Source organism: Cloeon dipterum, chromosome 1 (genome assembly GCF_949628265.1).
Source record: "Cloeon dipterum chromosome 1, ieCloDipt1.1, whole genome shotgun sequence".
Lineage (NCBI taxonomy): Eukaryota > Metazoa > Arthropoda > Insecta > Ephemeroptera > Baetidae > Cloeon > Cloeon dipterum.
This window is the reverse complement of record NC_088786.1, coordinates 16,604,830-16,628,367: the sequence shown is the minus strand read 5'-3', so window position 1 is coordinate 16,628,367 and position 23,538 is coordinate 16,604,830. Positions and strand designations below refer to the sequence as shown.

Genomic DNA, 23,538 nt, shown 5'->3' with positions numbered 1-23,538 from the left:
CGGGTCGCGTTTGAAATTAAAAATTCCGTGGCTGCAAAATGGAGGGATCATAAATCGAGAGCGTGTCCGAGGCGCTCGACACATAAATACGCAAGTACAAAAGCAAAAGCACTCGTCTTGAGGACGGAGGAGAAAAAGTCGGCGGCAGGAATGTGCCTGTGCAGCCAGCCAGGCAATCTTGTCCTATAATAAAATATTGGCTAAAGATAACCACCGACCGATTCTTTAAGCTGCTGCCATTTCAAGAACCGGCTACATTGAAGTCGGAATACTGATCACCCTGCTTTCGTTTTTTATTGAATTTAGCGTGAACTTGAATTTGCGCCGCAAAAAAGCTCGACGCACATGCTGCTCATTTTCCCGTCCGCATGACCATGTTTGGACTACGGCCAAACAGAGACACGAACGGACACATTTCGCAAAAGTCCCCTGGCTGCCTGGCTGCGCGCAACGCGGCTCGGCTCGGCGCACAGGCACCACGAAAAGCTACACGACAGAGAGTGAAAAGCCGGCGGACCGCTTTGAATAAAAGCCAGCTTGATGGAACGATTAAGCAGCGGCAATCTGATAATCGCCGCCTTGAGATAAACACATTCGGTCCTTAGCGAGAGCGTTTAAGGAAACGTGTCCTTGTGCGCGAAATAATCCAGGATGAGCCGAGAGCAGAAGCAGAGGAAGACGCAGTTAAAATGCAAAGCGAACATTGCGCGCGGCCCGCTCGAAATAATAAACAGCCTGTTCGGTTGACAGAGAATTCCTCTCGAAATTGTTGTCGATACCGTCCGTCGAAGCGTCCGCCAGAGATGCAAATGAGACGAGGGGACACGCGGTGCCGAGAGAGCCCTCAGCTTGGTGGTCTGTCACTTGGCATCATGCTCCTTTAATGTTTGACATCTCATTAGAGGCTATTCTTGTGTCTCCCACTGCTTTTGCCGCGCGCACCTTTGTTCCTGCCTGCTCCAAATGACCATGCACGGCCACTTGGCGAGCTACAGAGCAGACCTGGCGGCGCGGCTTGCTTCTGCCGCGGGTCTAGACGAGCCAGCCGTACCATCGGATCACCCACGGCGGTTTCCAAACACAACTCGGAAAAACTTTGGCTTTGGATGGAAAAATCCTGATGCTAGGTTTGACCCGGTTATAAGATTGCTTTCAATTTTGAAAAAAAAAAAAACAGAAAAAAATTCAATTTTTTGGGTGGTGTACAGCGATCACTGCGCAGTATTGATTTTTAACCAGGAAGTTTAAGGGGGAAATAGTTGCTGAATAAAAGAAAGAGCATTATACTTATTTATACTCGTCAAAATTTTCAATAGCCGCTCAACCAGGCCAAGGGGAACCATCTGTTGAATGTTCTAAAATTTAGGAACAAGTCACTTCTAATGGGGATGTAACTCAGTGGTAGAGTGTCTGCTTCGCATGCAGAAAGTCCTGGGTTCGAACCCCAGCATCTCCAAAAATAATATTTTTTTGTTTGGCTTTGTGAGAAACCGCTTATGAGGATCGATAATTCATTTTGCGACTTTCTTTATTGCTCTATTCGCCAATTGTTGGTTGTTCATTTTTATCAAATTTTTCTTTATGGTTCAACATATAAACAGCAGTTAAAGTTGTGTAAACAAAAGAGAGCCACAACTAAAATTCATTCGATTTTTGGACTGGAAAAAATACTAAAAATGTGTGTAACGTTTTTGTTCAAATTGTCGGAACTATCATAAATTTGAAATTTGAGAGTGGAAACCCGTTCGTCCACTTGGACGTGTGTCAGAGCATGCAGCAAGTAAAATTTTAAAATGCATCAAACGCGCAGTCGTCTAACTGGAAAAGCGTCTTGTTAAGAGCCGATCTGAAATCGTGAACCAAGTAGCCTGGTATTCGCGTTGCACGCCACCGAAAAATTAGCATAACGTGTTTCTAATCTAATTTTATCTTATCAGCACGAGCTGCGCGCTTTTTGCGGTAAAACACGATTTCTGATTTTATAAAGTTATACATACTTGCCGCGGCTGAAACATGTGAAAATATCGACACAAAAGCCGGCCGATGTTTCTGCGAAGCGCTCTAACGAACCTGCGCAGGCTGTCAATCACGTCTCCACGGCAAAAAAGAGCCTCGAACCGCAATAAAAGCGCTGTATTCATATCGATAATAAACAGTAATTGCGCGCGCCTCGTGCAAGCGACGTTTGTTTGCATGATCGGCAGCCGCTGATCCGAGCCGATTTTCGGCTGAATCAGCCGCTCTTGGTCTTGGCACGGATGACACATACACGTCTGCGGCTAATTGCGGCAGACAATGGTCGGGTGATTGTGTGTGTCTCTGTCCGTCCGGCCGATCGCGGCCGAGAGCAGAGCATTCCCAAGGCAAGACCTGACTGACCCCGGTAGGCACGACCGGGACCCTGTGCTGTGTGATTCGGCTTCTTTGCAGCCGCGCAGCCATCGCCAAAAGAGGAGAAAAGAACACACAACAAGACTTACTCGCCGTGTGTAATTAGCTGCTTGAAAAAGCAGGATTCCGGTGCATTTTCCCTTACGATTGAACTGTCCCAGACGCAATTAAATTTTCGATTTGCCCATTGGAAAGAAAAAACAATCTCTGACTGGGTTACAGTTTCAACTGTCCAGTTTTTTGTCAGCCAGAAAAGTTCGGGTTTTCCCAAAGAATCTACATTTTTAGAATTTTAACTAAAAAATCTCCCTTAATAACACAAGTGCAAATTGAGAGCTTGGAGGCAGAAAGTTATCTTTATAAAGGCCAAGGAAAGTTCGGAGCTCTAAACTACTAAAAGTTAATAAAATAAAAGCTGGACAAAATTATACTACTAATAGTAAAAATATTCAATATTAAAAAACCCTTCTAAAACAGACTTGTTATGAAGGCTTCAATGCCGTAAATTTCCATTTAATTAAAAAACCGCGTATGTTCTTTTGACTAAGTAAAGTGGGAGAAATCAACTTTTGATTAAATGCTCTAAATTGCAAGTTACCCAACTTTTTGAACTAGATTCTAGCTTCTTAGATGTGTTCAAGAAATGCAAAACTTAAAATTAAAGCGAAATAATAACGTTTGCAATGTTTTTCAAACGGGCGGAAAAGTGGAATTCCTGTTTTTAATTTTTCCAAAAACGGATAATTCCGGTAAACACTATGCAGAGTATTTTTTCAACTGGCCAAACCTTGATATCCGAAGGACAGCACAGGCAAATTTATGCAAATGATAGGCTCAGTTGCTAGAAATTAATTATTTGAGCAAAGGCGTGAATGCGTTTCCCCGCCTAGCGAGTGGAAGAAACTTTTCACCTCGTGCTTAGGCCAATAATTAATAACCTGCGAGCAGAGACTGGAAGGCGCTGCAATTACCATCGGCACGCGTAATTATTTTTCCGCGTAATTGCCGCGCGCGAGAGCAGCGCGGGCTGTCGGATCTCGCACGTCTGCTCCGCTAGATGTTGGTATATTATATGTATAGTGGGGTGACCTGGAAACGCGCAGCGCAGATCTCTCGGCAGGTAGGCTGCATAATGCGCGCGACAGGCGTTCACCACTACTCCACCCTTGCTCGGTGGGCGGCGGCGGCGCTGCTCGTTCGCCAGCCGCGCGGCAGCCGCGCCAGGGTATGTCGAGTCACCTTCCCAAGGCACCTGACTGCGGGCCCGCGGTTTTCGACACCACCTGACAGCGCGCGCGGCCCGCGAATCCCTGCCTAATTGCTGTCGGCGCTTAATTGTTCGGCCCCTTCTTTTTCTTATACCATTCTTCCCGGGGCCCACTCGCTCGCTCCGCGAAGGAAGATCGCTTTTCTTTCTCTCTATATATATTACGAAACAATCGTGTACGTGTTTTTGCGCGCGGGTCACACTCGTCATCGCGGTTTGGGAGCTGCCGAGCATCGAAATTGAGAATTTATTGTCAGTGTTGTCTGCCGGCTACACCTACATTCCGCCGATTGAATAGTCTTCGCTGCTCAACACTCTTTCCCCATGCAAATTGTTGTTTATGTGTTCTCTTACCGACGTACTAACGATTCAATTTATGCTTTTTTAGGCCTGGTACTTCCAAACATAAAAAGATCTCCAAAATCAAATACACGTGGCTACCCATTGCAATTTCAATTAACATATACAGATTAGTAGAGCAGGAGGTTATTTTTATAACCGTGAAATTTATTTTGTTAGGCTTGAGAAGATTTAGTTTAGTCTAAAAAAAGATCAAACATTTTACATGAATTAGCTATCTTAAACCAACAAAAGTAAAATACTGGGAGGTAACTAAAGGTACGGCAATTACAGTGGATTGATACAAGAAAGCAATTGAAAATTATTAGAGTTGTTGGCAACAAATCAAAATTGTTGATAAAATTGTTAGCTTTATTAATTGGCAGATTTCTTTTCCTCTCATCTAGATGCATCCAACGGTGTACGAAACATTTTGGGGAAACTCTTTGTTGCGAAATAAAATAAGATTTCAAGTAGGGAGACAGTCCTCACTCCTCAATATTTGAAAGCATATATGCTTGTCTTGTTTTTTCTTGCATGGTTTTACCACGCTGAACTATGCAGCCAATTTTCTAAAATATTTACGGTGCTACTTAGGTAAAATTTGGTTTTAACTGAATCCTTAGGGATTAGTTTTAGCGCAATTAATCTTTAATAAAATTACTACATCACAAAAGTTTGAAAAATCTATTAATACGAATTCAAAGTTCAAAACTCCCATATTGGCAACTATGCCATTTAAAAATGTATTACTCCCTAACCACTTGAAATTGGATTCTTTTTAATTTGAAACGTCTAGACAAAAGTTAAAATTCTTGATCTTACTCAAGCGAATAAAATTCGGCTCCATTTCCTTTGTTCAGAGAGTTATGCTCTGTATAATCAGTATGCCGTGTCTTCCTGTGAAAAAGACAAGAGGTGAGAGAACTGAAAAAATGCTCTGAGGAAATGTCGATTTTTGAATGAGAGGTGGCGTGAGAACCGTCTGCCCGACGGGTTAGTGCGTGAAAATCGGGATTAGGGCCTGCACGGAGGTGGTGCCCCTAATGGCAGGGTGGACCAGCCGGAGGTCACGCCGAATTTGAGAGCCTCGTGTCCCCCGTTGGCTGCAAGGCTGTCGCCGCCGCGCGCAATTACATGCCCATTAGGCCCCGCCGCATGGGAAAGGAGACGCGCGCGATGCGCCAATGCAATTTTGCATCGCGCGTCCTTATAATATATATGAATTTTTAAGGATGCGTGTCGAATTGAGTAATTGCGCCGCTCGCCTGTGAAATCATTTCAGCACACCGCGCTGGGTCGCCTGCCAGCTCTCTTCCACGTATTCCACGCTCGCGTTGTGTGCACTCAGGAGTAAAACATTATTTTTATTCCGGTAATAATAGACCCCCGGGTTATTTGCTCACTGCGATTTATTACGGATGATCAACCAGAGCCGTAAATAAAGGGTTGCAAGTGATTCGGCAAAACGAAAACACGTCGATTAAACACGTAAACGAAACGTATCTCAAGGTGAGCGAAACTTGCACCCTGAGAAGTTTAATTTATTATTATTTTTTTAATTGTAAAGCAAAAACCGGGTTTTGTTCCTTTTCCATTCACATTCAAATATTGTTTAGTGGGTTGCAGCGTGGTGAGTATCGCCTTTCATGTGGCAGGTGAATTTCAGACTTGGACCACAAACGCAATTGTGCTCTAGAGAATTGGAAAAGGAGCTGCGCGGCTGAAAACGAAACTGGGAGCGAGCAAGCGAGCGAGCGAGTTGTCCTTCAGCAGCTCTGTGCAGACACACCTTGGGTGACACACAATCAATCTCGCGCCGAGCAGTGCGCATAACAAGCAAACAGGCTCTCTATCTTATTAAATATTCAGAAACTCATTAAAAACATGAGTATGATTTACAGTGACATTTATAACCTCCTTCTTGTGCTGCAAAGTGCGAAACGCCGAGCAAGAAAACCGAATCATCCGCCGCGTATAATGAGCTAACAATACAAATTCGGAGTTTTACGGCCTCTGCCTGTGCGCTGTTTGCCCGGCCAGTGAACATATTTTTTCATTATTATTCACATTATTGCTGGTTTTATTTACAAAGTTGTTCCGATGAGGCGGGCAGGCAAGAGAAAAGGAAGGTGATTCATATACCGCGTCCTTTTGTGTGCTACTATGGATTCGAGTTTTCATACACGCACATACACACACACACATCTTTTCTGCATAATGTTGCTCCTCTCTGACATAAATTGTGCAGCCTTTTGTCTCTCTCGAGTAACGACATGAACATGCTTCCAACACAATTTGACAAAGCGAGCCTGGGTGGATTGATTTGAAAAATACTATATATTATGTGCGCGAGAAACACAAATCGCCGGCGCAGCGCGCGCAATATAATAACGGGTGAACGTTTGGAAAAGGGTTTTTGCTGCGCGCCGCACGTTGTATATCCTTTGTTAATGAGAAAAATCACGCTTCAGATTGGTGATAGCCGATTGCCGGGTCTTTTCAAATTGACGGGCCAATCTTTCACAGCTGCTGCTCACACACAAAACGAAAAGTCGATTTTAATTCCATTAAAAATATGAAGGGCATGCCAAATACCGAATTAAATCGGGTCGCGGTGGAAAATTCATTTCGAAGGTGTTAAACGATCAAGATACGTGACTGCGCACTTTCGGGCTGTCCACTCGCCGCGCGCAGACGTTTTCGCGGCTTCTCTTCTCGCGGCTGCTAATTAATTTAGCAATTAATCGCCGCAAGAAAGAAACAATGATAATTCGAATCCGCCGACGGGCCAAAAGTGGAATGACACACACCGATCGCCGTGCGGCCGTGCCGCTTCTTCCTCACAACAATAACATCGTATTAAAAGTAACGGTGCCGTGTAATAACTCCTCTGACACTTTTCAAGTTTTGCCGCGCGCCAGCTCTCTCACTCACTCCTTCTTCTATCTATCTTGTGTGCACTTTTGCCGCCTCATGCTTATAATTTTATGCTATTAAAATCATTCAACACTTTAACACCTCTCACGTTATTTTTCTCCCCTTTACGGTACGTTAATTAGGCATGCTTCGTTGTTGTTATTTTTTGGGCATCTCAGAAATACCAATTTCAGGCAATCAATGCGCCGCAAGGAGAGAGTTGCCGCTTGCTTCGTGTCTTCACGCCGCCCGATGGATGCATCTTTAAAGCGAGGCGTGCTGCCTTTCGCACCTTGCAGCTTTTCAACTCCCCGATGACGACGCTGTCACATTCCGTCGATTCGCAGAATGGCTTTGGAAAAGAAAAAAACGGCGAGTTGCGACGCATGCATTTTTTGATATGCGTGGTTCTCCGAAGTGCCCGAAATTTGAATCTGCAAATTCGTCATACTTTTTTTCCTCCAAGCAGCGACAGAGAGAGAGAGAGAGAGAGAGAGAGAGAGAGAGAGAGAGAGAGAGAGACATAAAAACGACAACTCCAGGGTTTAAGGACCGCCCCAGATATTAAATGAAATATGTATTCATGCCGCTTCAGAAAATCTCATTTTCAGATTGTGGTAATTTCCGAAAATCAAGATAAGCTTGCTTTAGTGGCTGCTGCGAGAGAAGGTCAAGGATTATGTTTTCCCTGTTGTGTAATGCACGTGTAACTCAATCATCAGAGCGCGTGTTTGAAGGCAGAGCAAACAAACAAACAAACAACCCCAGCAGAGAGCTCAAAGTGTGATTGAATCGTGTTACTCACGCGCCGAGATTACCATATACCCCGAAAATATTAAATTTTCCTATTTACTCTGAGGGCGTTGCGCATCTCGAGCTCATCTCGTCTCGACAACAACCAAAACGGTCTGGAATTAGGAAAAATAAAGCACGCACGGCCGAGGTGGCTCCGCCCGTGGCTAATGACAGAGTCGAGTGTCACCAGCTCACACTCGAGCAAATGATAATAATAATTCGATCTGAAATTAGCCGACGAGAGAGGAATAATGGGGCGTGGGCCCCGTGTAGGTCATATTTGGGAGAAAAGTGACCTGCGGAGCGCGAGAGAGGCGTCTCGACGAGAGAGCTGCATGGTGTTCATCACGCTGAAATGACAAGCAACACGCGGAGCCCACGCACTTGATTGAAATGTTGAATGAAATAATGCCTCCTGACAGCACACGGCGCTAGACAGAGTGATTTATCAAAATTAAACGGCGCGCGCGAGCGAGCGAGAGAAAGAATAACGAATATGTGCGCGGCTTTTATTAAATTGTGTTTTTATTTTGTCCAAATGACGCGTACTCGCACTCTCTTCCAATCTGCCGAGCATCTCCGTCCTCGCGTCTTTCATTTCTCCATTCATATTTCATTCGATTCTAATCGAGGTGTTTTATAATTCGCGAATTGTTGTGGGCGACTCTTGCTCAGGTGGCATAGGCTCATAATTTATCATTTCGCCAGTGACACCTTGGAGAGAACAATAAACCCCCTCTCTCCCGTCCAAAATCGGACGCTTATTTTCGGCTATTCATATTCTCCTGACAGCAAGGTGGTGAAATAATTACAAATCGATGGTCATGTCCGTACGTTAATTCATCCATCCATCGCGGAGAGGGATTGATCAATTAAAGCATCGGTTTGAGCTCTCTCGCATCGCGGTAAAAGCGTTAGCGGATTTTTTCTCCCATGATGATCACGTTTTCTTCGAATGAGCTACGCTAGCTCCGCTCATTTTTTCCTAATCTGTTCCTGCTCAGTGCAACTCAGGAACTCGTTTCGTTTTGATATGTTTATTTTTCACGCGGGTGGAAAAAATCAATTGCAAGAGTGAGAGAGATGAGAGCCAAGGCAGCTCTCATCATCATGATGGGTCAACGTAATAATTTAATAATGATCGTTTAATAATAGGCAGGCGCAGCCCGGCCTGTGATTTATCTCGCACATCAACCATAAAATGAGAGTGTGCTGTGGAAAAAATTATACACACATATTATAAATGCATGGGTAAGTCGCCCCTTTCGTGAAAGACTCGCACACACACTCGTATAAAACTTAATCTGGCAGAGATGGCGAGTGCACTATTGCCTGGGTAAAAAGTAAACAAACCTGAGCAAGGTAATAATTTGGCTTATCCCCGATCTCCTGGGGCTGTAAAGCAGCAACTCTCTATATTAATAGTGCACCCGCGATAAGGCATCTCGCGCACTCTTCCTAAATTCATGACGGGCCCCGAGATCAAGTTCCCCGTGGCCCAGTTTCAAAACATGCGCCGGCGGATCGATTCCCTCGCCAATTGCCCAAAAGGTAATTGAATTTGCTAGATTTTATCTACATGCATGCTTTCGATCTAGATCGCTTTTTCATATAAAGATGTTTCGCAACGACCAAAATGCTTGGTTCCGCGTTATAGAAAGGGAAATAAAGTTAAAATCTGCTTGGCGCTCAAAGTGCAAAATTCGCTCGTAACAATTTTTGTGCATGATATTTCTTCAAGCGTTGGAGGTTTGAAACATAATAAATTCAATAATGATGATGATTGAATATACAAATTCAATTCTAAAAATTATGAGGAGTGGGTTAAATGATATTTTGCTGAATTTTACGCCTATCTTATTATACAATCTCACTTTAAAATTGAAGGGCTGCTACTGCTTATATATTCCAACAGCTAAGATGATGTGAGTAACTGAAGGTGTTGATTAATGTGGGAGGAGCAGAACGAATTTACTCTCGCCACCGAAAAATCTTTACAGCTGCACTCTCTGCCACAAAAAAATACCTTCAGCTCTAGAAAAAATAAAACGAAAAATGGATGCAGTCGTGATGGTTAAAACATTTGTTGCCGGTACAGAAAGTAATTATGACCGGTTGATTGATTATTGTAGGCGTTAGTAAGCGAAAAATTAATAGGCTGATTTTGCAACATTTTTAATCGAAAGGGTTGTGAAAAGTGCAAACGTGGATGTGTGTTGTTGGTCTATCAGAGTCTGTGTTGCTGCCGAGCGCGGTGTGCTGCAGTGAAATGTGGAACGGTCTTGCAACATTGGGATCAACAATCAGAGATAAATGGTCTTCTTTCTTCATTCCCCAGCAGTCACGACTCATTAAAGGAGTCACGAAATTGTTTACTTTTTACTGAAATTAATTTCATTAGGATTCGCGCGAGCGAGAGAAAGAGATCTTAATTGGCCAACAAGACGCGACAAAATCAACCGTGGCACGGCAAAAATTGAGCAAAGACATGCTGCTGCCGCTGCTGGAAAGGGCTTTTTCAGCCGAGACCTTGCTCGCATGCACCGGCAGCGCGCAAAAGCACGCTTTGTAAGATAAACAAACAGATTAATTAACAACGTGATGCTGATTTGTAATTTCGGCCTGGCTGCGAATTATCTGAGCGATCGAGCCGCAGATAAAACGAGTCTGCAGGTGAATTAAAATGTAAATTCTGCGGAAAATGCCCGGTGCTGCTTCGTTTCATGCTCGGATGGGAGACTTAAATGCTGGATTTTTCGAATAAATTACTCGTTAAAAACTCACTCCCGCGAGCGGTCGCACAGCGAGAGAAATACAAACAGCATTTCATCTGTCGCTGTCGTTGCAGCTCTCTTTTTCAGCCGAATTATCCCATCTTCCCTTCTTTCTTTCCTACTCTCTCTGTGCTAATGCATATCTGTTTACCCAAGAGCTTTTTTATTGCAGCGGGAAAGGCCGAAAAATTGAATAGCAGGCTCTAATGAGAATAAAACAGCTACGGTTTCCTAATTGCGCGCTCTGCGCTCGAGTGCCTCGCTCCTTTCTTGTGCTGGTCCAGCTGCGGGACTCTCCCCCAGCGGGAGGGCATCATCTTTCAGCAAAACACGGCCCACTTATTGCATTAGATAGCAATTAGTGGAACCTCAAGGTTGATCACGGTGACTAAACACAATCCGCCCGTGCATTTGGATCCCGCTCTGTTTCTTCACTGCACATCGTGATCGGCCTGTGACCATTCATTTTTCTGCAGCTCTCTCTCTCTCTCTCTCTCTCTCTCTCTCTCTATCTCGGCGCAGCTCAAAAAATGGCAAAAACTTTCGACAAAAGAGTAGCAGCAGACGAGAAGTTCTTCGGAAATTGTTCCGAGAAGCAAACACCGAATTTTGCTGCACCGAATTCGATTTGCAGTAGCAAACGCAATTGCGCGCTCCGAATTCAAATAATCTGCACTGCACACATTGCAAATATCCATTAATTATCATCAGCTGTCAGCCGCGAGACAGCGGATTTTCCTGGAAGCCCCCACAGCTCATTTCCCGGGCCACAATGCTCCATTAATCAAGGTGCTTGCTTTGCATCTTCCCAATAATGCTCACATTTCGAATCACGTATGTGTGAGTGTCTGTCTATGTGCTGGCTGCTGGTCAAACACATCGCGCTTGGCTGCTGGCCGACAATGCCTCTCCGATTTTTTTCCGCAGCTCGGCTACCGCCGCTGCATTTCATCCACGCCAAATTACGGTCCAGATCGCGCGCGGAGGCTGCGTCTCGTCGAGAGTTCAGCGTCCCAGTTAGGCATTATTTTTCTTTGCTAGCTCTCCAGTCTCCACTTGACAGCCGCGAGCTTTGCTTTGCCTGTTATTGTTCGCTCCTTTTCTTGTCGAGAATGCAAAAGCCCAAAATGGTGATAATAATTACGAGAAATCTCTCCCTTTCAGCCGCGCGCTGACCAATTTGTTGTGTAATTATCACAGCTGCGCAAAGCGAAATTCGCGAAAGGAACGCCTGCCTTTCATAGCGCTTGATTGGCTATTCCATTGGTTTGTGTGTCTGCAGCTGCCGCCGAAACCGCAAAATTGAACGGCCAAATCGTTTTGCGTTGTGATTAAATGACGCACGACAGCAATTAAGGGCAAATTCAGTCGCAGTTGTTTACTCATCCCCATCGTCTCTCGTTGAAATGGATTGGCTAGTTTCACAAGAAATTGAATGCGGAGTAGAGGCCTCTATTGCTGAGCGCTGATAAAAACGAGCGCGAGCCTCGTTCAGGTGACTAACTGATAAGAAAAGAAGCGCAGAATTACGCAAGAGCCGGGCAAATAAATACGAACAGCGCAAACGTATTTATTGTGTGTGTGCTGCAGTCGAAAAAATCGTGCAATCCGATTTAAAGCAGAAAATTCTTAATGATGTACAGCCCCCTTTGGCGAGGCTCGGGTTCCAGCGAGCATGATGCTGCACTCTTTTCGCCTAAAAAAAGACCGCTTTAATTTCTACTTCATATTTTGAAGCATTTTTTCTGCGATCGCCGTGTGTGCTGACGGCTACAAAAAATGGTGCAACTAATCTGCGGCCTGAACGATTTTCTGTTCATTAAAAAGCCGAGTTTCACGCCTCTCGCTCGGCCGACGCATCGCAAAGGAAGTCCTTGACCCTGGCACACCGCGTCAAAGACGATCTCCACAGATAAGACGTCTCATGATAATTAGTCCTCTCTCTCTCGCTCTCTCGCGTGTGTATTATAAATATTTGGACCGATACGTACGCCTACGCAGATAAGATTACTCTGAAGAGACTACTCAAATGCTCCGTGTCTTGGCATGATTGGGTCAGGTCTTTAGTGTTTCCTAGTAAATTGGAGTAAAGTTCGTAAATGGTACTAGCTTGGAAAAAATTTAAAAAGTTCATGTTTGGCTCAAAAGAATTTTTAAATTGGACGGTAAATAGTGTTTACAGTTAGTAAAATTGGGCGTGAGGGCCTTTTTGCCCCCAAACAAAAGGAAGAAACAAAAAAGTTAACAGACAATTGCTATGTTTGCTCTCACTTTTTGTTCCTCCTTTTTAAGGACTATTAAAATCAATAAGCAGCGTACATACACACACGTCATACCGTATTTTTCACGCGTCACTGTGCGGTGTCCCCAAAAAGGGAGTTGTTGCAAAACGCAGGCACACTTGGTGCAGTGTGCCCCCAATTCGGCGTCGGCCTTTTGATGTTTACTCATTTTGCCAGAATGCATACGGGGCGAAAACAATGCGCGGATATGTATTCCGATTTTCCGTATCCCCTTTTTGCTCTAGATTGATATAGACCGTTGAGTCACAGCGCGTTTAGCTGCAAAAAATCGGCACCGGGCGTGGTGCGCGCGGCCACGGATCACCTTTCGCACGCGTGCATCGCCTGATTATTGAGTTTTTTCAAGATTTCTCCTCAGACATTTCAAAGCCAATTAATAATGCAATATTCGTGCTTTCAAGTCATTTTGCACATATCAAACAAGTTTCTTAAAAAAGAGAATCAGCCAGTAATAAAAACGTTAGAGCTTTTTAACGCAATCATTTATTTTTTTGCTTTTTATTATAACTATATCTCTTGAGTTTTTAAAATATTTGAATCATTGTATTCAATATAAGTCTGCAAATCCTGTTGTTGTTACGTGCAGTTTTTTATTAATATGAAAATCCGCTTGGTGTTTTCGAACTCTGCGGTTTTTCCTTTGCGTGCGGTGCCAGCGGATGCCAGCCAGGGATGCATCGAAAACGCAGCGGCTCATTAGCATGCAGATGCACCGGGCGCAAGAGTGGCGCAATGGATGAGCCATTACTAAAAGCATCCTCGCGACGTGTCGCGACTTGCAATCGCTGCGCCGAACGTGACCCTTAATTTCTCTGCACCTTATGAGGCTATTGTCCTCGGTGCAAAGAAAGACACACACAAATTATTATGTAACTCGCTCGCTGCCGTAATTTGGTGCTAGCTGGGCGAGCTGCACGCGCCTTTTTGTCCAACATTGCACCATTTCTTTCTCTCTTTTCCTCTTCTTTTATCTTTTATCCTCGCGTTTAGCGGCCATTGTCACTATCAAGTTAATGAACTCCGAATTGAGACGGCGTTTTTTTTTTATATATTTTGACAAGTTGATAACACACGCTCAGTCACACACACCAAACAGGTCTGCCCGCGTGCGATGACTGCGAGGAATTTTTCGTGAAGATAATGCCACTTTTTGAGCGCGCACACAAGGAATTTTGCAACATTTGGTTAAACTTCCTCTCCTGCTTAAAATATCACTTTTCGTTCATTATATCTTATTCTCTCTCTTCCCAAGGCCCTCTTGGCCTCCGCGTGATTCCAGCTCGTTCTAACTGGCAGGCTTGAAATTACATCAAAATCATAAATTAGGCTGCATACGTGAAAACTCACGCAAACGGCAGCTTACTTGACATTTCAAAAAGCTGTAACTCTTGATCTTTTATACCGAATTTAGGTGTACAGACCTAAAGTAGCTGGAAAGTTTTTATTTATTTTTTATATTCCTTTAGTTGAATTAACTATAACTTGAGTGAGTATTCAGTGCCTGAAGCCAGGACTAAACCAAGAATGTTAGACTGTGATATTCAATTATTTTAAGAGCTGTTTAGTTTTTGTGTGTTACATTCGAGCAAAGTGTTCCACTGGTCACATTGAAATAAATTATTTCCCAACCTCAAGCGTGTTCATATTTCATGTACTTTTGTTGCGAAATTTTACGCCCAACTTAGGAGAGACAAAGTTTTATAATTGAGTTGATCGTCGGGAGTGGCGGCCGATCGATCAGGCCTGCGCATATGAGATATACGCGTTGGAATTCTGAATAATTTATTAATGGACATAGTGTTGCGCAATTAACGTTGGAGCGAATCACGCCATTAATGCAATAAATTGTGGAGGGAGTGAGTTGATGGACGGAAGTTGATATTACCGAGCTCCCTCGTGGCGGCACCGTCGGCTTTTGCCTTTTTGTAATTCGCGAGGGCGCGCGTGGAAGAAAATGCCGACAAACTTTTCCACCAGGAAGGAAGGAAGAAGGAATTGTTGCTTGCAACTGCCACGAGAATGAATCACGTTTGCATGAGCTTTGTGTGTGCCATCCGGGTGCATTTGTCGTAATATTAAGTGCGATTTACTTTCGTCGCTGTTATCAGCGGAGCACGGGGCAAAAGGCGCGGACACCTGTGGCTCGAGTACACGTGCAGCTTGCTCACAATCAGACAGGCGTTTAATATTTATGTTTTTTTCCATGCGGCTATGCCTTTTAATGAAATTGTACACCTTGTGAAGGATTATATTATGTGTACACAAACAAACAAAAATATTTTTTGATCGGTTCATTTTATTTAGAAGGACGTCTCCCTGATAGCAAAAAATCCGTGTCCCAATAATATCGTGAACCTCATTGGAGGAAGCCCAGTCCAGAAAAGGACAGGGGTCTTTTATTGAAATGCTAGAAATAAATTCATGCATGCTGGAGATATTAAAAAATCAGCTAGTAGTGAGTCGGAAAGCTTTCGCAATCCTCAACCCTCGCAAATCCGGATATAATCGTCATAGCAATTCAAGAGAGTCAAATGTATAGGCGCAAATCAGCCCGCGCTCGACCCCTAAACATTACTCGGATTCTCACATTGAAAGTGCACTCAAATCATGCGCTCTACAACGAGAGCCAAAATTGCTCCTCATAAAATTTATTTTTAATTAATTTGCGGCTTTATTTCTAACTAGTCTCTGACAGATAGATTTGCCTTGTGAAAATTGGCATCCTTAATGTGAACAATGGCATTTATTTTCGCAACCGTAAATTTCATGCTGGTAAATCAAAGTAGCCACTCCAATTTCTAACTGTGCGCCGAGTCGACAAACAAAACGGTCCGCGCCGGGAAACGCAATTTTGCTCCACTGATTGGATGCATTTTGAATAGAGAGCTTTTTCACCGCCGCGCGCACTAATATATCAACAAGCAGGCAGAAGAAGTGCTGTCTCATTTCATTACTATTACGCTCATTTTTATTTTACATCACTCGACGGTGCGAGGAGCGCGAGAGAAAAGCACTGCTGCTGCTGCTCGAGTCGGAATCAATTATGTGCGATTTTTGCGCAGCACTCTGCGTGGCGCAATTAATAATTGAATTTAACAGAGTGAGACACAGCGGACAAAAAGTGTATTTCCATTTCACAGGTGCGGATGAAAAGAGTCGTCATTAATTAGAGCTCGTTAATCAGCACGATGGCCCGATTTTCTAGGATGCTTGTCACCGTGCGCCACGCCGCCGGTTAATTCTTTTTTATGGGCTTGCGACACTCATCGGTGCTGAATATTAATTAACCTGGGCGCGCGCTCGCTCTGTAGAAAAGCAACGCGTTTCTAAATTTATCATCCGCATTGTGGAGATTTTGATTTATTGAGAAGAACGGCTGCGTTGGAAACAAAGCGTGCGTTATTATGAATTCATAGCTAGTTGTGATTAATGACGCATCTCGAGGGTGCGCGCGCCAACAATCCCGCTCGGTCCGTGCTCATTGTTGCAGTATGTGGCGCGCCGGGAAAATCGGGTCAGGGCTCCGTATATGCAACCAGCACGCAGGGGAACAAAGCCGGCCGGCCGGTTGGGCGGCCGGGAAAATCTGCATTAAGCGCAATTAGCGTCGTTTCGTTTTCCGCCGTTGGCAGGCAGAAGGTCGCGGAGCAGCGAATGAAATAAAAATTAACGTCGGCGCGGCGCGGAGAGCGCGGCCAAGTGAAGAAATTCCCCGAGTGTTTCTAAAGAGGAAAGGGCCAGCACGCACGGCGCAGACCAAATGACTTCCGGTCTTCTTCCACCCACCAGCCAGCCAGCCGATTATACAAACACGCAGCCAGAGGATAAGATGGCCCCCTCGAATAATAATTGCACCTGCCGTGGACAACACACTCTCTCGACGAAATCGTCGTCTATTATAAATTATCATGTGCGCGGTGCCGAGCCCTCCGAATCGAGCAATTTCCATACCGACGAGAGCAAGCTGCAGATATACATATATGCACGCGTGATTTTGTTATGCAGCCAGCAGAGCAGCATTTCTCCACACGACTCCTTCAAATCAGCTGCAGCCAGCTATAGTTTTTAAAATTCAGGCTGGAGACTCGCGGGCAGGCAGTCGAGATTTTGAGATATAGAGCACCTGTGAGTGTGTATGTGTGTGCTTTTATTTATGTGCAGTCTATGCAAATGACGCAAAATTTACCTGCGTCGCTTTATCCATCATCACATTTAGCTCGCTGAATGCTGAATGCAGTGCGCTGTTCGCGGAATGTCACATAAATCTTACTTCTACACTGGCCACTCGCAGCAGTTTATGTACTTTCGAGCGGAATTTTGATGAAAAATGCCGAGTACTTTATCATTGGGCATGTGTGCGAGCTTCACTCGAGCCAGTTTAATTGTGAATGGCAGCCTCCTACTCAAGGATTGGAAAACGCTGTGAAATTTGCGTCGATTGTCAATTTCTAAAAAAAATTCATTTTGTGAAATTTACATTTCGTTTTATTTCAACGTGCGATTGCCAAATTAATACTCCAAAAGAATAAAATTGAATTAAAAAAATCATTCAAACCAGCAAACTAAAATGTTCAATCTTTGAAAGAAAACTCTGAAGTCAATTGAAAGTTGCTGATTTCGAAAGCAGGGCGGATGACATTTCGGCCTTTTTTCTCCGACTTTCTTCAGTTCACACGCAATTATCGATTTTCCGATCGAATCAGTTTGAAAGGCTGTCTTTGTTTAATTTTTTAGCTCACCTGTTTTTGCTCGACTGAAACCCGTTGCACGTCGCGGCGTGTTTTGTGCGCCGATCAAAGCGCAAACTACCCTGAATCCTCTTGACTTTCTGCTCGGCTGCACCGCTTGCATTATGATCCGGCAATAACATCCGGGGCGGCGGCGAACTTGGCGTTTTAATCGGAGGAGCGGAGCAGTTAGCCCGAGCAGCAGGCCAAATCACGCGAAACTCGGCGGCGGCGGTGGCAATTATTTTTCACCGGGGCCGAGCGAGCGAATTTCACAACAGACGCAGACGCACGCATACATTATCATTTTCTCGAGAAAAGTGTTTTTAAAGAGCAGATGCACACCACGAGAGCTGTAGGGGGTGGAGAGCAGGTGGCATGGCGGCGGCGGCGGCGAAACTCTTGATATATTCGATTTCGTACGCTGGCCCGTGCGCGTGTATTTACTTTACATTTTATTTCACCTGTGGCCTCCACGAGCAACAGGTGGATGGAGCGGCGAGATGAGCGAGCAGCAGCAGCCAGTTGTATATCAGCGAAGAATCTATCATCGCCGCGCCGGCGAATTTTATCTCTCTCATTATTGGAATACGAGAGACTGCCGTGTTTTCTCGGAATCATCGACCAGTACTTTATTCCGCCGCGCATTCCACTTGATGTAATTTACGGCCCTGTCTAATGGTCCAAGAACAACGGGCTGCCAGAAACTGCTCGATAGATGAGGCGGCGCGAATCGAAACTCTTGCTCACATTGCGAACCGGCCGGCCGACCGGCCGGCTAGGCATGATGTGCAGAAATCGCAGATACCCCTGAATCATTTTTTTAATGTATCAAGTCATACAGTATAAAGTTTACGTTCGCATTAAGGACCTCAAGCTATAAACTCCTCGACTCATTTCCTCCGGTTGGGGATTTAGCAATAAAAAAACGCGATTCCACTTATGTGTGTGTGTCAAAGGGGCCGAAGTTGTTGGCGTATGTGCGCAGCCTTTTAGAGCGAAGGATGTGCACGCCAAAAAGGGGTCCGCTCGACGCGCTCAGGGTCCTTGGATTGAAAATTAGCGTGTGCGATGCGTCTGCCGCCACCGCACCGCTTTGGACTCCACTAGCGGCTAATATACTTGCTCAACTGCACACCGATTGAATAATAATAAAAACAATACTCATATAATCGGTTAAAAGTGAAAGTGGCACCGCGTGGCAGGCGCGCGCGTTGTGTAAGCTACCTCGCGTTCGTCAGTTGCAAAAACGCGCTAAAGACGATTCTGATCCCTGCTGGTGCCGAAATCAGCCACGCCAGCCAGCCAGCTAGCCAGCACGCCCCCGCAACCCCGCATTACGTGCCGAGAGTCCTTGCCTTATCTCCCGAGTGAATAACGCCCTTATCAGCTGCGACGATAACGTGTTGCGATCCGACACGAGTCCTTTAGAATAGACAAACTTAAATTATCTACACTCGAGTGGGTTTGGTGATTAGTCCGGAGCTTAATTATTCCTCTTCAGAAATTCAATTCGTTTTTAATCCCTCTAGAGAGATTTCTCGAAATAATCAAACTCGACATAATAAACTTGGGATTTTAAGTCAATCGATTTTTCCAAGCTTTGGCAACTGACGAGACATCAAATCTTGAAAAATTTATCAAATTTTGATTTTAAAAATCCAACTCATGTCTGCCCAAAGTCCAAACCCGGCTATAATACTTAAAACTAAATACCAACTTAATAACCAAAATGCTTTTCTCTGTAGAAAGAATTATATAACTTCAAAATAATTTTTTCTTACTCCCATTAAAATGCTCATTTAAGAGTGTTCGTACAACTAAGAATTTTCGAAGTGAAGAAAAATTAATAAAAATAAATCTAAAATTGAATGTTTCTATTGCTAACTTAAGTTCCACTCCAAAGGGATATTAAGTTGCTTTTCATGAATTACAAATGTTGGCTTTTAGATCTTTGAAAATGAATATTGCAGTCGCAAAAACCAACTAAAAACTGACTTAAATTTCCAAGTCTAAATTTACATTATTCACGAGCAACAAATATACAATTCAGGAAACTAGATGTAACACGTTTAAAGAAAATGAAAATTGTCTACGGTCTAATCCCTTTCTGTAGTTCTCGTTTACAATATAATTTGGCACACAAGGATGTTGCAGTTACTCATAACACAATCAGCTTCATTTGATAAATAGATTCAATTCAAGGAAGCAATTGAAGCATAAATTTGACTGTGCATTTGTGAGAGGGCCGAGAAAAGCTCGATTTTTCCTCATTTCTACAAACTTTTATCAGTCCGAATGCTACTCCTCTGCACTTTCAATCCCTTTTGAAGTGAGAGGTGCTCTCGTCATCAAATCATCCTCAATCCGATCGTTCGGGAGAAAAAAAAAGCAAAAAAGTAGACTCACCAAGCATCTTGCTGAGATCTGCATTGTGGAGATCTGGATTCTCGTCGGCCAGCTTCTTCCTCTCCACCTTGGCCCACACCATGAACGCGTTCATCGGGCGTCTGATGCGCTGCTCCTTCTTCTGTGCGCCGATCTGGCCCTTGGGGCCGCCGCCGCCCCCGAGGGGCATGGGCTGCATGGGTTGCATCAGGTGGGAGCGGTCGTCACCGCCTCGGCCTGGGGACGCTGTCCCAAAGCCCGGCATCCACGTGCTGGTGGCCTCCTCTGAAGCACCAGGTGACCCCCGCACCACCCCCTGCAGCATGTGGCCGCTGGGGTCGTCGGCGTAACGCATGTAGTACTGGGCAGAACTGGCGGCGGCGAACTCGTGGAACGAGTTGCCAGCGCCCATCGTCTGTGAGGCCTCCGGGGCCGGGGGCAGGTGCAGCTGGGGGTAGCCCGAGTGGCCGAGCATCAGGTCTGGTTTGTACTCGTCCATCATGCTGTCAACATAACAAGAATCAATCAATCTTTTGCGTTTTATTGCGTTTCTTCTAAATAAGGAAATATTGCACATAGCACAGAAGATGATGCTAACGATTACAGAAATGTATTAAATAAAGCTGGGTTCGGAGATATTTTTGACATTAGGTAATATATATTTGGCCCATTTGTGAAATTTTCATACGTTTTAGGTATATGCAAATTAAGGCAGATGCATTTGAGATTGTCATAATTTCCAGTGAAATTAAAAGTAGTTTCCTCGGTGTCAATTTTTCCATATTTCTACTGAAATGTTCTGCAATATACTTGCTCCGACTGTTGGTTGCAGCCCTAATTTATGAGCTAGAATGGAACGAGAGTTACAATTCGAGTTTTTTAATAAATTATTTCCAGACAATAATTATACTTTGAGATGGTTAAATCAACATAGTGATTTATTATGTCCTTTACCTTGCAGAATTTTTTTAGCAAAATCAATAAATAGAAATTCGATAGTTGCGTATCGAGATCGTAATTAACCTTGCTATGTTGTAGCGAGTGAAGCCAAACTTAAAAGACTCAAAGAAACGCTTTCAACAAACAACAAAAAATTACAGGAAAAGCCACCAAAATTAGGCCTATAAAACGTTATCCTTTAGACAAATTTTTTTCTCGTTTTGCTCTTTTTCCCTTTCTATTCCATATATATTATATTTATTTGTTAGTAAAATAAACTGACATAATTTCTTCAAAATCTACCTTTTCAAAATTTGTGTCATTCCGTGTCATTTATTTTCCCAATCCTGCATCTGGATGACTAACAGTCGAGTTGAAAGTGTCTTAATCCAGTTTAGCTCTGTGTGTGCGTTGTTTCAGAGCGAGTAGAAAGCTCGGTGATTGTGATTGCTTTGAACCCTAATTCTAACGCTGAAGTGAAGTGCTGCGCAGCCAACACCTCTCCGCAATCAACACACGGCGAGAGAGAATATAATTCTTAATAAAATAACATACACGAGCGTCTCTCGTGCGCAAAAGTCTCTTAGATGCTGAGAGACCTTTAAATAAATCGCTCTCGCAAGTGTCATCAGAGGTAATTGATTTACAGTACTCATCATTTACGATGCCATTGCATCACCAGCGCGCCAGTCAAGTTTCATCTCTAAATACAGTTAGTACCCAGCTCGCAGAAGGCTGCTGGGGGAAATTAGCGTCGCACTGAGAGAGTCTATAAAATAAAATAATATTGCTTCGCTCGGCGCAGAGAGGGACGGCGGGCGTGCTATCGCGATGAATGAATTTTAAACATCATAATAATCCGGTATGAACCTTTTTTCGATCGGGGAACGTGCACAAAACGCGTCGAGATATAAAATAACACGCGCGCGCGGGTATAGAAATAATTTTATCGCAGGCTCACAATTAAATAGCTGATTGAATCTCTGATACACTATACGTTCAATGAGATTATTAAAACAAACCTGACTTCATTCACTCGCTTTTTGCACCAGTGCACGTCAAGAGTGGCTTTTGTAATTTATAATAATTTCATTTGCGCTACACGCCAGTCAATGTTATGATAGATGCATTTCCGATGCGCTGCACGGAGAGCGCGTTTGCGCTCCGCTGAAGATTTATCAGAGTATAATTGGCATAATGCATCAAACCGCAGTGCTCTTTTGTTGCGGTCGGTGGCAATGAAATAAATTACTCTTTGGGCATCTGCTAAAATCGGCAAACCTGCTTCGGAATAAATTTGTCCGAGCGTATACGAGATGCAACACACGCCGCGCAAACGCTTTACTGGATTCATAATAATCCGCGGCCTGCGAGAGCGCGGAGGCTTTTTGTGGGCGCGCGAGAGAGCAGTGTGTGTGTGTGTGTGTGTGTGTGTGCGTGTAATATTATAAGCGGCAGCACGGGTATTGAAAGTGCGATGATTGATGGAGCTGAATGAATAATTTATCAGCGGCCGCGCGCACTTTGGGCAGCTAATTTATGGACAGGTCAGGTAAATGAGAGGAATCCAGTGACAGCAGCCGTCAAATGGACTGCATCTCACGCTGCTGGCAGCCAATAAATCCGATGCAGATCACGTCCGACCCTGCATTCGGCCAATGATGCATTTCACCGGCAGATTTATTGAGAAGCAGATCGAGTCGCGTGCGTCACTCCTGCGCGCTGCGTCGCTGCCCCGGCCGGTTATTTTCTCGTTTCGAGACCGCGCCGGCAACGCCGTTTCTGAGAGCAAAAAAGCTCAAAATCGCGCCGCGGTTGCTTCGAGGAAAAGCACTGATTTCGATTTGTTGCGCGCGGCCACTTGCTTGCAAATCGCGGCCCGATGCACTGCACGCTGACCGCAAAACAATCCGGCAGCAATCGGTCGCGCCGCGTTCAGTTCATTTGTTTGTTTGTTCGTTGCATTTTCCTCGTTCGGCAGCACAAAAAGGCCCAAAGCGGTTTCGAAAGGCGCTGCTGAGCATATGGGGCAGCATCTGTCGCGCTAACAGCAAGGGGTCCAACCCGATTCGATTTGTGCAGCATCTCTGCAGCTCATTTCATACCTTTTAGGTGCAGAAAATTGCGATTTCCGCACAGCTCCGCGACTAAACAGCAAATAAGATGCAGCGCCAAACTCCTTTCACACAATATTTTCAGGCTCGAGTGCAGCAATGAGTTGAACGTACGTGTCGACGGCGCCAGCAGTAGCAGCAGCAGCAACCGTCGTCCCACGACATCATGGGAATTCGGAGAAAAGACAAAGGTGGCGGCTCTTAATGCGGTGACCCAGTGAAAGTGTGCATGCTAATTACAGCAGTTTCCTATGCACCAACGCCGGCTCTTTATGCTCCGACGACAACAACAACGGCGCGCGGCGCAGCTGTATGCAAAAAGATAGAGCGTGCTATTTGAGCGCAGGGAGAGGTCTACTCCTTCATTAGAAAGTTCAGCGAATGATGGACCCGCCGCCACGTGATTGCAGATATCAAAATCTCTCGCAATACCGACTTGAGCCTTAACAAACATCAAGGCGAAGCAAACTGTTCGCGAAAACGAAGGAGCAGCAGCAGCAGACGATAAATAAACTTTCCACGCGCGAAAAATGATTTAGTTGTGCAGAAGTTGGCATCAGTCAATCAGCTTTCCAATTAGTT

The 23,538-nt window shown here is 44.5% G+C and overlaps 1 protein-coding gene and 1 non-coding gene across 3 annotated transcripts in view; one reads left to right on the top strand and one right to left on the bottom strand.

Annotated features, from left to right (window-relative positions):
* LOC135940611 (transcription factor SOX-7-like) overlaps positions 1–23,538 on the bottom strand; it is a 75,201-nt gene that overhangs the window by 17,550 nt on the left and 34,113 nt on the right. For both annotated transcript variants that reach the window (XM_065485701.1, XM_065485617.1), the window contains exon 2: positions 19,925–20,406. In XM_065485701.1, the coding sequence (XP_065341773.1) occupies positions 19,925–20,405 (481 nt within the window). In that variant the 5' untranslated portion in view covers position 20,406. The remainder of the gene's footprint in view (positions 1–19,924; positions 20,407–23,538) is intronic.
* On the top strand, positions 1,385–1,456 carry TRNAA-CGC (transfer RNA alanine (anticodon CGC)). The gene has a single exon. It is a non-coding gene; the product is annotated as a tRNA-Ala (tRNA).